Source organism: Alligator mississippiensis, chromosome 2 (genome assembly GCF_030867095.1).
Source record: "Alligator mississippiensis isolate rAllMis1 chromosome 2, rAllMis1, whole genome shotgun sequence".
Classification (NCBI taxonomy): domain Eukaryota; kingdom Metazoa; phylum Chordata; order Crocodylia; family Alligatoridae; genus Alligator; species Alligator mississippiensis.
In genome coordinates this window covers 275,272,135-275,285,896 of record NC_081825.1, presented here as the reverse complement: position 1 = coordinate 275,285,896, position 13,762 = coordinate 275,272,135, and the positions used below count along the sequence as shown (strand labels likewise).

Genomic DNA, 13,762 nt, shown 5'->3' with positions numbered 1-13,762 from the left:
AAAGGATGTTTGGAGGGGATAGAACAACAGATCTTGAATATCTGGAAGGCTGCCTGAGAGAAGATGAAGGAACACTGATGTCCCTGGCCACAGAAGGCAGGAGAGGAGGTGATGGGTTTAAGTACAGCAAAGTGAACATGGATCAAATTGCTGGAAAATCACTACTTTGTTGCGAGCACAGGAGGACAGAAGCACAAGCTGGAAGCTGTCAATTGCTTTCATTGATGATTCTAAAAAAACCCAAGCGGGACAAGCATCCACCTGGGATGGGCTTGGAACAGCAAGTCCTGGTTTGGTGCAGAGGATGGGCTGTGAGATCTACCTCTTTCAGGCAGGTGGACAGCAGCCTGCTCTCATTCACCGCCAGGGTTGCCAGGTCTTAAAAATGAAATTATTGGAAGCTCAAAATAATTGTATTTGCTGAAAAACTATTGTACACTGAAAAAATATGCAAATAAATATCCAAATAAGTCTTATTTACTTTATATTGCTCACTGTAACTTGTCATTAAGTGACTGAGAACTGGGCTGTCATAAGCAAAGTATATGGTCTTAAGGGCTAGGCTAAGTTAGGCTTGCCCTACTTCACCTCTAGATTAGCTACCCTCAAAGCTATCTCTAGCTTCTGTGGGTAGTTGTTGCTCATCCCCACCTACCCCTTTTCACCAGTATCTGCAGGTGATCTTTGCTCACTGCCTGCTGTGCTGCTGATGTATACACATGGTCCCTGCTTGCCAGAGTGCCCCCCAGTCTTGGGAGGCACCAGTCAATTATGTGGGTCATCAAAGTTCAAGGCAAGCAACATTAAGAAAGTGCTGATAGCAAACCCAAAAGTTAGTTAAGACAGCTTTACTTGGGTTTTGCATATGCTGCATTAACTAGCTGCTTCTAAAAATTAAAGTATATTTTGAACACTTTTACTATTATTGATTGTACATTGTACAAGGGTTGAAATGATCGTATGTGTATAATAATTATCATACACTTGGCAACACTGCTCACATCTCCAGCTTCACCCAAGACCTGCTGAGGGGTGCTGAGGAGCTGCGAGCTGCATGCGGAGACTCTGTGGGCCTGGGGGCATGGGTGATGGCTGGTGGCTCAGGGCTGGTCCAGCACAGCCTGCAGGTCCCCAGCCCCTGGGAGAGCCCCCGCTGAGGCTGCTTTTTAAAAATTATTATTTGGGAAGATTGGGGTTCGGATGCTTCCGAGTTTGACTTGCTCTCAGCCAACAGCCCCAGGAGCAAGCTGGAGAGCAGTCCTCCATTCCCATAAAGTCCATACTGCAAAACGTAGTTCAGGAAGAGGCTACTTCTTGGCTTCGAAAACAATTAGACATTTGGCTTCGCGGATTTGCATTCGCTAAATAAATAACAAATATAAAGTCGGCGCGTAGCCCACATCCTCCTCCTGGAAACTGGCCACTGGGAAGCTCTTGTAGGGAGTCTTGCCCGCATTTGGGCCGGGGTCCAGGTGCACCCTCCCGAGCACACCCCCGTGTTAAACTCCTTCCGGCTCAGCTATCAGACCAGACGGCGCCTACCTCCACCGCTGGGCTCACGAGTCTCGGAGATCCCCGCGCCTGCGCCGTGCCCCTGGGCCCGGCCGGTGACGTGTCCGGGCTGCGCGTGACGCAGCAGGCAGCTGAGCTCTGCTCACACGCGGCCGCCCTTCCGAGCGGGGCGGGCCCTTCCCAGGGAGGCGGCCGCTGCCGCTCTCCCTGCATGCGTCGCTGCCTTGCACACGGGCCGGCCGCCGCAGAGGGCGCTCTAGCCGCACCCGCAGCGCTCTCTATGGTGACCCGGCAGGCGCCGCGGGTGTCATGGCGGCCGTCGAGGTGGCAATGCCGGGCGCCGCCGTGCCGAGTCGTTGAGGCCTGCGCCGGGCCGGGGCCGATGCTCGCAGGCCGGCCTGGGCCCTGGGATTAGTCTGCTGCGGCCGGGGCCGCCATGGCGTCGTGGCTGGGGGGCCTGGGCGCGGGGCTGGGCCAGTCGCTGGGGCAGGTGGGCGGCGGCCTGTCCTCGCTCACCGGGCACATCTCCAGCCTCACCCGGGACATGCTGCTGGAGGGCGCCGAGGAGCTGCGCGGTGAGTGCGGGCCCGCGCTGCTCCCCTCAGGCCTGCCGGCCTGGCCGCGGGGGGCCGGGTCCGCTCCCGCCTCTGTTGCCCTGGGCCTTGGGTTGAGCCTGCGGCGCTTGCCCCGAAGCTTGGCTCCTTCCCTGGGGGCGGGAGCAGGCGGCGGGCCGGGCCGGGGCTTCCCGCAGCGGGTGACGTGTCGCAGGGGCCAGGGGTGACACGTTGGTCGTGGGGGTCGGGGCTGTGCCTGAGCCCTCCCGGGGAGGCCGCAGTCCGCTCTCGGGAAGGGCCCGCGAGGCGGCTCTGGCTCCAAGGAGCTTGGAGGCCGAGGGGAGCGGGCACTGGCCAGGCAGGAAGCGAACAGCGCAGTCTGTGCGGTGACCACACAGTACTCCGTTCCCTGTCTCCTCCAGTGCTGCTGTTCACAGGCGTTTAAGTCTTTTAAAAATGAAGCTTTTAAGATCTTTCCTGGTGTACCTGTGAAGCGTGATGGAGAATATACATAGGGGAACCTAATTCTACCTCTTGAAATGAGGACTGAGATCAAGAAATACTCTTTAATTACAGCCTTTGTTGTTTTTTACAGGCTGTGGCTGTTTGTTAGGAGACCAAGGTACCTTCCTGCCCCAAAGACCTGCTTTATAATCTTAGACTAATCATTGTGTTAGTTTCTCAGCCTGTATTAGCTTAGTTTAGAGTCTTGCTTCACTTGAACTCTATGTAAGATTTCCTTTCTGGTTTGTATGGGATGGTTTGGATAGGGATGATCCTGCCCCAGGCAGGGGGTTAGACTAGAGATGACCTCCGGAGGTCCCTTCCAGCCCGACTTCTCTATGATTTTGGGATCATCTTGGAGCTCTTTTATTTCCTGGAAGTAGCAGCGAGCAATGTGCATAATCTGTTTGTTTTTTTTTTTTTTTTTCTCAACACATTTTAAGTTTTATATGATTATCATTAGCGATTGCTTAATAATGTTTGTAGAGTTGTAAGCATATATGGTGTTGCTTCTGCCTCTTGTTCTTTTATTGTAGTGTATTTTTAGAAATCAGATGCTTCACCTCAGTAAAATTTCTTTACCTATTTAAAATAAGCTGGTGCTTGTAATTGGCATCAGATTCTAAGCGCTAGGAATTAATGGACGTGTCCAAAGTTCACTTTACTTTGTGACACTGACCTAAATGGCTCTGGGTTAACATATGTTCTGACAGTAGCTGCTTTCTGTGATGATGTATGATGCTTTTGATTGCTCTTTGAAAATAAACGCCTGAAAAGCCAACATGCTAAATTAAAGTGCATCATCAGGATTAGGCAGACAAGATTCCTTGCGTGAATCTGATAGCTTTTATTAGACCAACCCAGACAGTTGGAAAATAATTATTAAGCAAGCTTTCGGGTTCAAAAACCCTTCATCAGGCTAAGGAAGTTTCAGCGGTTGGTGTGTGCTCTTCCTGGATGGAATGAAAAATAAAGAAGCCAGGGGCTGGGCTGGTAGGCATACAAGACAGGTAGTCAGTGAAAATGTAGATTGAGGAGTCAATGGGTGAGAGACAGGCACCCCGGGGGGGGATGAAAGTGGAGAGAGACCTGGGGAGTCAGATATCAGACACGTTATAATGTGTCATCAGGATTACTGAGGTAATTGTAGCTATTGAGTGGGAAAAATTTATTGATTGTCAAATCGCATTTTTCAGAAATTCCATAAAGAAAAGAAGTCAAACTCTCTAATGATTTGTTATATAGGCATCCCATCTGGAAAAGATAAATAGATTATCATAAATAAGCTTCAAAAACTTTTTTGCAAGATTTCCTGCATCTAAAATGGAAAAGGTATTGTAAATACTTCCCTTCAAATGTGCTTGACCTCACTTGCCTTTGTGAATTACATAGCTATTCCTTTTTATCTTTTCAGGAGTATTTTGGTGAGACTTTCCAAAATTTACATTTGTATCACTTATTAGGCTTGCTAGCTATATTGAAGTGTTATTTCTCTGTCAGTAAAGAGCTGTGGACTGCAAGAAACGTTTTTCAATTAGTTCCTTTCCTGGTATATTGTATCAACTAATTTCCATTCTTATACCTTATATTTGAGTGTCTCCGACTTCCAGTAAAGTTAATATCAATTTTTATAGGCCTTAAGTTGCTTGTCAAAGAAATATAGCCTCTGGAAGTAAAGGTGCATGGATACATCAGTCCATATCATATCAGCATCCATAGAAGGGAAATTGACATAATTGGCAATCAGCTGTTTTTGGCTGGTGTGGCTGATATTGTCACCGATAAATGCTGTGTGCATGCATGCAGCTGTGGCAGGCATGCAGCCACAGCATGCACACAGTCAGGAGCTTGGAGAGGAACATCTGGCTGGTAAGCCTGTATGAGGGAAGGGGCATGGGGGAGGGAAGGAGTGTGGAAGGGGGCAGATGGAGGCCTCTGCGGTGAGGGAGGACTGGGGCAGGGGCAGGTGCTGCCCAGCTGAGCTAGGGTGCGGGACAGAACCAGGGTTATGGGGGTGGCTCCTGCCACTGTACACACCCTGGGGAAGGCATGGGGGTGTGCGCTCCCTGGGATCTGTACACAGGTGAAAGGTGGACTGCTGCTGTGTGCTCACATGCGGGGGCTGTGCTGGGCTCTTCCCAGGGGCTGCACTCAGGCCGGGTAGGTGGCAGCAGCACTAGTAGGGGGGCTACTAGGGTGGCTCTAGCCCCCCCCACCATAGTCTCCCCTTCAAGCGCCACTGCTGCCTGCCCCGCTCACTCCAAGTGCAGCCACTGGGAAGAGCCCAGTGCACAGTTCAGCCCCTGAGTGAGAGCGCGCAACAGCTTGTCCTCACCCTGTGCACAGATCTGGGGGACGTACACATTCCATGCCTCCCCTGGGGTGTGTGCAGCAGTGGCAGCCCTCCTCGTTCACTCCTCTGTCCCCTCCCCTGCACCTCTGGTTGTGCTCTGCCCCACCCTGACTGAGCAGCACCTGCACCAGCTCCACTCCCTCCCTTACTGTGGGGGTCTCAATCTGCCCCCCTCCTTCCCTCACCCAGATTTACCAGCCAACACTGTTCTCCAAGCTGCCAGGCTACATATTGGCAGTTGGATCAGTATTGACCAATATGGCTGATCAATAATCAGCCATCAGTAGTGGCCAAAAAAATCTTTATTGGTGCTCCCCTATCTGGAACATTTGAGTCAGTGGAAACTCTCAATATCAATTTTTAAGCAGCAGATGGAAAATCACTAGGTGTTGCTTGTTAGGAGATCTGAAAGAAATTAAATGTGAAATGTACCTACTAAAGGTATTCTACAGACCTGTAAAAACAGTGATTGTTTCCTAGTAAAGGAAAGTGTCAAAGTTGCTGTTACCCCTTAAAAAGAGGCCCAGAGGGAAATCGGAGTGTGGTGAACTTCACCCCATTTCAGGGAAATAGTTTGTTACATTGTTTATGGGTAAAGTACTATGTTGCGTTAGAAGAAACCTTTTTGTTCATTTCCTCTTTGTTTTCAGAACAGTTAATAAAATGTACAAAGGATTGGTCAAATTTAATTCGTATCTTTTTTTTTTTTTTTTATGAATCCTTTCATGAAATTACTGAGAGAAACAAATAATGACTGTATAGAAAGGACAGTGTCCTCTGGCATGATTTGGCAACCTTTGGCTCATGAGGCAGATCCATTCCACAAAGATCCAACCTGGCCTTGAGTGACACAGGGGGTCAGACAGCATGCAGTTTTACTGTGCCACCTGTTCCCTCTACAGACCTTCCTGGTGTTCTCTTGTGCCTGTGCTTAACTTTGCTGCAGAGGGGCTGGGGACCAATGGCATGGATAAGTTCAGGCAGGTTGGCCGCTGGGAAGGAAGATTTGTGGCTAGTAGTAGGAGCCAAACTCCAAATTCAGGTTCATGGTGGCAAAAGATTGCTGACCCCATCAGTTGGAAACAACCATGTATTGAACAGCAGCACTTCCAGACAGAAAGAAGGTAATAGTGAAACATAGTTAAAATTACATTAAAAAATGCAGAGAGAAGTGAACAAAATAAGTAAATGTTACTCTCAGTCCCATGTATAAAATGAATTCCTTGTAAGTGCTGTGATCAGTCACCCCAAATTTTGGTTCATAAAAGCTCTGAAGGATTGACTTTCAAAGCAGTGACAGTCACAGTACCCTTAATTTGGATTTCCTAAGATTATGTACATCGATAAAAAATAGTCCAGGCTCGGAACTCAGCAGCAGCATAGTAAGATTTTTGCGTTTTTTTCAGAGGTGGGGGAAAGCACAGGGTAGGAGGAAGGGACTTAGCGAGTATTGTGAGCAACTCAGTCAAAAGATGTATCCAGTGCATAACAGTAGTAAGGGAAAAATTCAGATAGGAGACCAAGTTGGATTAAAAATGAATCGGGAAATTTTACAGAAAGTACTGCTTCTCTTTAACTATAGATACTATTGTTCAAGGCACAGGTAAATTGACATCTGGAATACTGTGTTCAGGAAGGATAAATTCAAATAGAATACCTTTGGGAAGGACTCTTAGGGGGCATCTCCATAAGTGGGAACATGCATTTCCCCAGGGACAGATTGAAGTGGCACACATCTGTGTCACTGCTACTTGTCCCTGGGACATGTCCTTGCACGTGCACTTTGGCACATGGCAAGTTGCCCCAGGTGGGGTAAGGGAGGCAGGGGCTCTTGCCTGGGCTGGCACCATCAGCCTTTCCTGTGGGCCTCCTGGGGTTGCAGTGGCAGCAATCTGGGCATGCAGGCTCCAGGTTCAAGTGGCACATGCTGCTACCCCATGCATCACCCAGCTTTTTTCTGGTGTGATTTTTTTTTTTTTTGATTGATTGACACTGGAAGATCCTGCTGTCAAAAAAACTTGCCACTCTGCTAATTAGCATGGCGAATGCATGCATATGTGGCACATGTCATTTGTAGTGCTGCAGATGGGTTTCTGGTGCCAGAAACCACACATGTGTACCCATAGGGATGCGCTTTTAGGGTCATCAGGGGATAGAGAATCTGTCTTGAGAAAAGAGATTATAAAGGAGACTGTATAAAATAACTTGTTTAACCTCAATAGAATCGGGGAGAGTATGTGATTATTGTGAAACTGTCATGGAAGAGAGTAAGCACCAGGGCGGACAATGTTCGCACAAGAACAAATGTATATAAGCGGACAACAGATGCATTTAGCCTGAAAATTAACAGATTTCTAATTCTCAAAAGAATGAGCTTCTGGAATAGCCTCCCAATTAGAACAGTGGGGTGGAAGAAACCTAACTAGAATTAAGGTGAAGCTTGATAAGATTTTAAATGTGGTAGTAAAGAGATGTAATAGCTTGTCATAGCTGGGGACTAGACTGGAAAGAAGCTCCTGCATCATCAACTCCTAGGATCCTGTGATGAGCTTTCATCTCTAATGCTAAGCTATTTCTAATTTTGATTCTCTCATATTGAAAAGGTATAGCAAGGCTGGGAAGTTCAAATAAGTAAGACCTGCCTGCAGGAGCTCCCTCCTCAGCCTGCCCCTGCCAGCGCCATGGCTGCCTGTGGGAATTCCCTAGTTGCCACCACCGCCGCCAACACTGCTGCCGGGGGCACGTGGCGTTCATTGGGTGCAACGTTAGCTGGCTATTTATCTATATCAAAGCACTAATGAAAAGCAAAACAACTTCTCATCAGAATAGTAATTTATTTGGAGACAGGAATAAGTTACTTATTCCTTTCAAAGTTTAATTTTACATTTTGCCATCGGTTCCAAGATGTGGCTTGCAAAGTGTAGAGAATTCCAAACTTCTGAACTGGAAAGTTGTTACACTCCCTAGTCCATAAAGGTAGAAAAGAAAAATAAAGTCATGTTTCTTGAACTCGTATAACAAAGCCCAACAAAACTGTAACGTACCCTTTTACTTGAGAATCTCATTTTGTCTGTTGCCACAGAGTTAAGAATCATTCAGACTAGAAAACTGTAATATTAATAACTTTTTATCTTTCAGATGAATCAACAGAACTTCAAGTCTCCAATTCTAGACTGAGAGAAATAGAAAGTATTCAAGCAGCACAGAAGTCTGAGGTAGGCCGCTCTGGAATGCAGGTACTGTATTTGAGAAGGATAAACTGATGCTGCTAAGGGCCAAGTTTAGTTTCCTCTCTGTCTACCAGACTCAGCTTTTTTTTTTTTTTTTTTTTTTTTAAAGATGATATCTGTTAAAGACATTCTAGAAATCAGGGTGACAGATGAGTGTTAGAGCAATGTTAAAAATCTAAGCTGTGTATCCTACATCCCTGTATCCAGAGAGCCATCATAGCATCCAGGTCAGATGATGCAAGATTACTCTTGCATTGCCTGTGCCATTTTTGCCTTTATTCTAGAGGTGCATTGATACATTGGTCCGACATTGGATCAGCATCTGGTTGGTAATGACCTGGTATATGGGTGTGTTAAGTGACTGTTACCTCAGATCAAAACTAATTCTGAAGGTCTAATTCCAGCCTGTCATCCTCAACAGTGTAACTGTGTGTACAGGTTTCTAAGTCTGAAAGAGCAAAGTAGGAAACATGAAAAACCTTGAATGCTCGGTTATTAAGCTTTTGCCTGATCAGATAATTCCTTAGGCACACAAGATTCGTTAATTGTCATTTTTAATTTTTTCTAGAATGAGAGACTGAAAAAAGTCTGTGGTGATTTGGAAGAAAAACATGAAGCAGCAGAACTTCAAATAAAACAGTTATCCATAGAGTACCGAAATCAGCTACAACAGAAAGAGGTATGTTGGAATATGTCTGTATCTTTCTTTCAAGTATGGAAAATATATATAAATATGTGTATAAAAATAGATATAGTTTAGGTTTATTTGTGTAATATAATGTCTTTGTCTTTTCAATTAAAAATACCAAACAATCTGGGTTTTTAGTTTGAAACAAGGAAAAGTGGCCCTAAACCTCCAAAACTTTATTCTGTAGAATATTCTTTCTTCTGTATTTGTAGATGCAGAGAAAAGTGGGAAGACAGTATTTTGATACTTATAATAAATAATCTGTGAATTTAATATGCATCTTACCTATATGAATTAAATCTCTTATTCTGGAGGCCAGATCTGTTGGCCTACACACAATTCATAGTGATATAATGATGAAGGGCCATTCAGTAAATGCTTCACTCGAGATTCGATGTTGCAATGATGAATAAACTATAAAGCAAAGATGATGCTTATGACAAAAGGTTATAGAAAATTAAAAAATCAACTTGATCTTCTGCAGCGATGCGCAGATTCACTAGTCTTTCTTTAAACCTGGTTGCGCCCTCGAGTATTGAATTATGTGGAGCCAAACCTGCAGTATACTAAAAGCTTTATGGAGCATAAAACAAACTTTATTTCTATTATTTTAAATAACTTCAGGTGCACCTCAGTCATTTTATTATTTAATTAAAATTATTTAATTAAAAATCTTTTATTAATAACCTAAAATTTGTTTCAGCAGCTTGTTGCTGAAAATCCTACAGCTTTTAGTGGATCTGGGCCTAAATAGCATAGAAATAACTTTTAGAAAAAGTTTTACTAAGGTCCTTGTGGTAAGGTATTTGTGGTAAGAGGTCAATCAAGAACATCCCTCCTTGGTTGAGTAGGAAGGGGAACACTTGTTTTAATTTCTAAAAAACAAAAACCTCAGAGATTAGTATGTGAGATGAACAAGAATCCAGGTTTTCCATTTCCCATGGGAAGACAGATTAAACTGCGAATTTTACCTTTTACCAGAGGCAAACATGGATTTCTCACTTTCCTGGAGAAACCTGTGGATTTTGCAGTGAGCCCTCTGCAGGCTGGCAGAGTTCCAGCCTTCAGGGGGCTGGGAGAGAGGAGGAGGAGGGTGGTAAGGCAGGGGGTACCATGTGCATGTACATGGCCTCAGGCAGCCTTGCAGGGAAGGGTGGTGGGGGGGCAATGTTGAGAGTCGCATAGGAATGGAGGGTGGGAGTTGAGTGAGGCTGGGGCTGCAATGCGTGTGGCCTCAGGGCCCTGCTGGGGAGTGGAGCAAGGCTGCAAGCAGCTCCTTGAGGAGGAGTGGGGGGCAGCAGCTCCTTGCTGCTGTGTGCATTCCCAGGGGTGGGGCAGGGGGGACCCGTGCCCCTCAGCTCTGTGCATGGGGTGGAGGTGGGGCAGGCTGCAGGCTCAGGTCGGGGGGGCTGTTCCCCATGACAGCACGCACTCCTGGGGAGGAAGGGGGACCTGTGCTCTCCAGATCTGTACACGGGGTGTGGGCTGCCAACTTTAGGCTTGTGCTTCCCACCCTGCTGATTCCCCTCAGGCTTCTCAAGACCAGCATGTGCTACCCGGTGCTGCAGGGAACAGAAGAGCCACACAGGAAACTGTCTGCCATTGCGACCTCTGTGCTGCCCGTGTTCCCTGTGAGCAGCCCTGTGCTGCCACCCCTGCTGCAGCCACGCAGGCAAGGGATGCCTTGCCAGAGTAGTGCGGAGTTTGAAGTGGCAGGCAGCTTCCTGTGCAGCCCCAGTGTTCTTTGCAGCATTGAGTCACGCATATGGCTGTGGAGGCATCAGGGGAGGGCAGCAGGGTGGAAGCCTGCAATGGGCAATGCACAGCCTCCATCCCGCACACAGATGTGGAGGGGCATGGGTTCCCCCTGCCCCCCAGAAGTGTGCACCACGGTGGGGAGCAGCTGCTGCCGCGCCCCCCCCTCCCCCCCCCCCCCCGGCCCCCCGCCCAACCTGAGCCCGCAGCAGGCTGGGAGCTGGGCTCTGGTCCACTGCAGCAGCTGCTGCCTCCTGCCGGGGACAGGGGGCTGTGGACCCAGGTCCCTGTCCCCATAGTCCTGGCAGCTGGGATCTGCCTCCAGCAGGGCTGGGGGAACAGGAGCTGTGGACTAGGGACACCAGCAGGGCTGAGAAGTTGTAGGGACACCAGCAGGGCTGGCAGTGGGGCGCAGGGCAGGGTAGTGAGCGGCACCAGCAGAGCCAGGGAGCTTTGGGGAGAGAATGACAGGCATCAGTGGGGCTGTAGGTGGGACTTTAATTTTAATCACTGATTTGGGGGGTTTTATCAGAGAATTTGTGATTTTTTTTTTTTTTTAATTTAATTTAATTTTTTTTAATTATCTTTTTTACTGGGGGAAACCAGGATCCCTGGAGATGAGGTTCTAAATAGCACTTGATACGTTTTAAATTCATCTGCTTATGAAAGAGAAAGTGAATGTATTTTGAGATGTTTTTCTTACTGAAATAATGCTTTGTATTGTGTATATTTAGGTGGAAGTCAGTCATCTGAAGGCTAGACAGAATGCACTACAAGAACAATTGCAAAAGTTACAGACAGCTGCTCAGGCAGCACAGCTAGGGATTGTGCCACCAACTACTACATCAGCTTCCTTTGTTCCTGTGGTTAGACATCATTCTTCAGGTTTTCAAGGAGATGACATGGATTTTGGAGATGTAATTTGGTCCCAGCAAGAAATAAATAGATTGTCCAATGAAGTTTCTAGACTTGAATCTGAGATTGATCACTGGAAACAGATTGCCCAGGTGGGTAATTTTCACCTGTATTTAGGACTTTCAACAAATTGAAGACTCTTTGAGCCAGCCACATGAAAGCACATATAAAAGCAAAATGACTTGATGGACTGACCACAGGACTAACTGCTAGGAACTAAAGAGCTCTTATCCCTGTTTTGCAACCATGCAAGTCTGGAGACTCTACATCCACTATTCTTTGTGTAAAATTGCCTAGTTTCTACAGACCCAACTTATGGAAAGAGTGAAAGGATTAATTAATATGTTTGGCACTTCAGAAATATACAGCGCAGCATGAGTTCTAAGAATTAGTCCCATACTCTTCTGAGGGGGAAGATAAAAATTTAATTATGAAGATGGAATTTAATCTTTGGCAAGCAGTTGACTAAGTAATAACAGCTGTTATATTTTATTCAGTTAGAGAAAGAGTTTAATAAACACGTACTAGGATTTGCTCAAAATATGACTACAGAATTTTTATATATGCTTTTCAAAAGTACTTTTGGTTTGTTGTTTTTTTTTAGCTCTGCCCCTAATTGGGTATTGGCAAAGATATTTACAAAAGGATAGTTTCAGATTTTAATACAATTTTACTTTTCATGACTTCATTTTTTTTACTACTAAACTTCTTTGTGGATCATTTGAAAAGGAACATATTTTCTGCCTGCTGTCATCAAGTAGAGCAGACACTTAAAAATTCTTAACTTATGTTAGTAGTCGTTAATCAACTAATTCGGTTGATTACAATTATCCTGCTTGCTCCCAGAGCTGTGCAAACAAAATACTGGCTTCTGTGAATTTTTACTGAAATGCAAGAAACTGATCAAAATGTTAGTCTCTCATAAATACAGTTAAACATAGTGTGAAATTTAAAAGAGAAATCTGCTAACTGCTATTCTTGGATTTAAATTTAAGAAATGTTCTCCATTACAGTGTTTTTTTTCTAAGTTGGCAGTTGTGATTGCAGAGCCCCTGGCCATTATCTTTGAAAACTTGTGGCAATGGGGAGAAGTCCTGGATGATTGGAAAAGGGCAAATATAATGCCCATTCTTTAAGTAAGGGAAGAAGGAGCAGCTGGGGAACTACAGACCAGTCAGCCTTGCTTTAGTCCTGGGAAAAATCATGGAGCAGATCCTCAAAGAATCCATTTCTAAGCATGTGGAGGAGAAGGCGATTAGGAATGGTCGGCATGGATTCACCAAGGGCAAGTCATGCCTGACAAACCTGATTGCCTTCTGTGACAAGGTGACTGGCTCTGTGTAGGTGGGGAGAGCAGTGGACATGATATACCTTGACTTTTTAGCAAGGCTCTTGATACCATCTCCCACAACATTCTTGCAAGCAAGCTAAGGAAGTATGGTTTGGATGAATGGTGGACTGTAATGTGGGTAGAAAACTGGCTGGATTGTTGAGCTGAAAGAGTAGTAATCAATGGTTCAATGTTTAATTGGCAGCTGGTATCGAGTGCCCCAGGTCTTGTGGCTTATTGTATTCACTATCTTCATCAACAATCTGGAAGATGGGATGGTGTGTAACCGCAGCAAGCTTGCAGATGCCACTAAGCTGGGTGGAGTAGTATATATGCTGGAGAATAGGGCTAGGGTTCTGAGTGACCTAGACAAATTTGAGGATTGGACCAAAAGAAATTTCATGAGGTTCAGTAAGGACAAGTGTGAAGTCCTGCAGTTGGGATGGAACAATCCCACACGTGGCTGCAGGCTGGGACTGAATTGGTTACAGCAGCAGCTCTATAGAAAGGGACCCGGGGGTTACAGTGGACAATAAGCTGAATATGAGCCAACAGTGTACCCCTGTTGCAAAGAAGGCTAACAACATACTGGGCTGCATTAGTAGGAGTGTTGTCAGCAGATTGAGGGAAGTGATTCTTCCCCTCTATTCAGTACCAGTGAGGCCCAATCTGGAGTACTGTCTAGTTTTGTCCCCCCTACTACAGAAAGGATGTGGACATATAGGAGAGAGTCCAGTGGATGGCAAAAACAAAATGGTTACAGGTCTCTGGCACGTGACTTATGAGGAGAGGGAACTGGGTTTATTTAGTCTGGAGAAGAGAAGACTGAGAGCAACCTTAACTACCTGAAGGAGGATTCCAAAGAGGATGGAGCTAGATTGTTCTCAGTGGTGGCAGATGACAGAACAAGGAGCAGTGGTC

At 46.0% G+C, this 13,762-nt stretch overlaps 1 protein-coding gene across 3 annotated transcripts in view; it reads left to right on the top strand.

The window, feature by feature from the left end:
- Positions 1-1,939: 1,939 nt before the first annotated feature.
- TRIP11 (thyroid hormone receptor interactor 11) overlaps positions 1,940-13,762 on the top strand; it is a 68,473-nt gene continuing 56,650 nt past the window's right edge. For 2 of the 3 annotated variants that reach the window (XM_019481663.2, XM_019481662.2), the window contains exons 1-4: positions 1,940-2,087; positions 8,062-8,159; positions 8,722-8,832; positions 11,331-11,603. In XM_019481663.2, coding sequence (XP_019337208.2) covers positions 1,949-2,087; positions 8,062-8,159; positions 8,722-8,832; positions 11,331-11,603 — 621 coding nt within the window. In that variant the 5' untranslated portion in view covers positions 1,940-1,948. The remainder of the gene's footprint in view (positions 2,088-8,061; positions 8,160-8,721; positions 8,833-11,330; positions 11,604-13,762) is intronic. The other variant, XM_006259233.4, reaches the window with a different exon arrangement.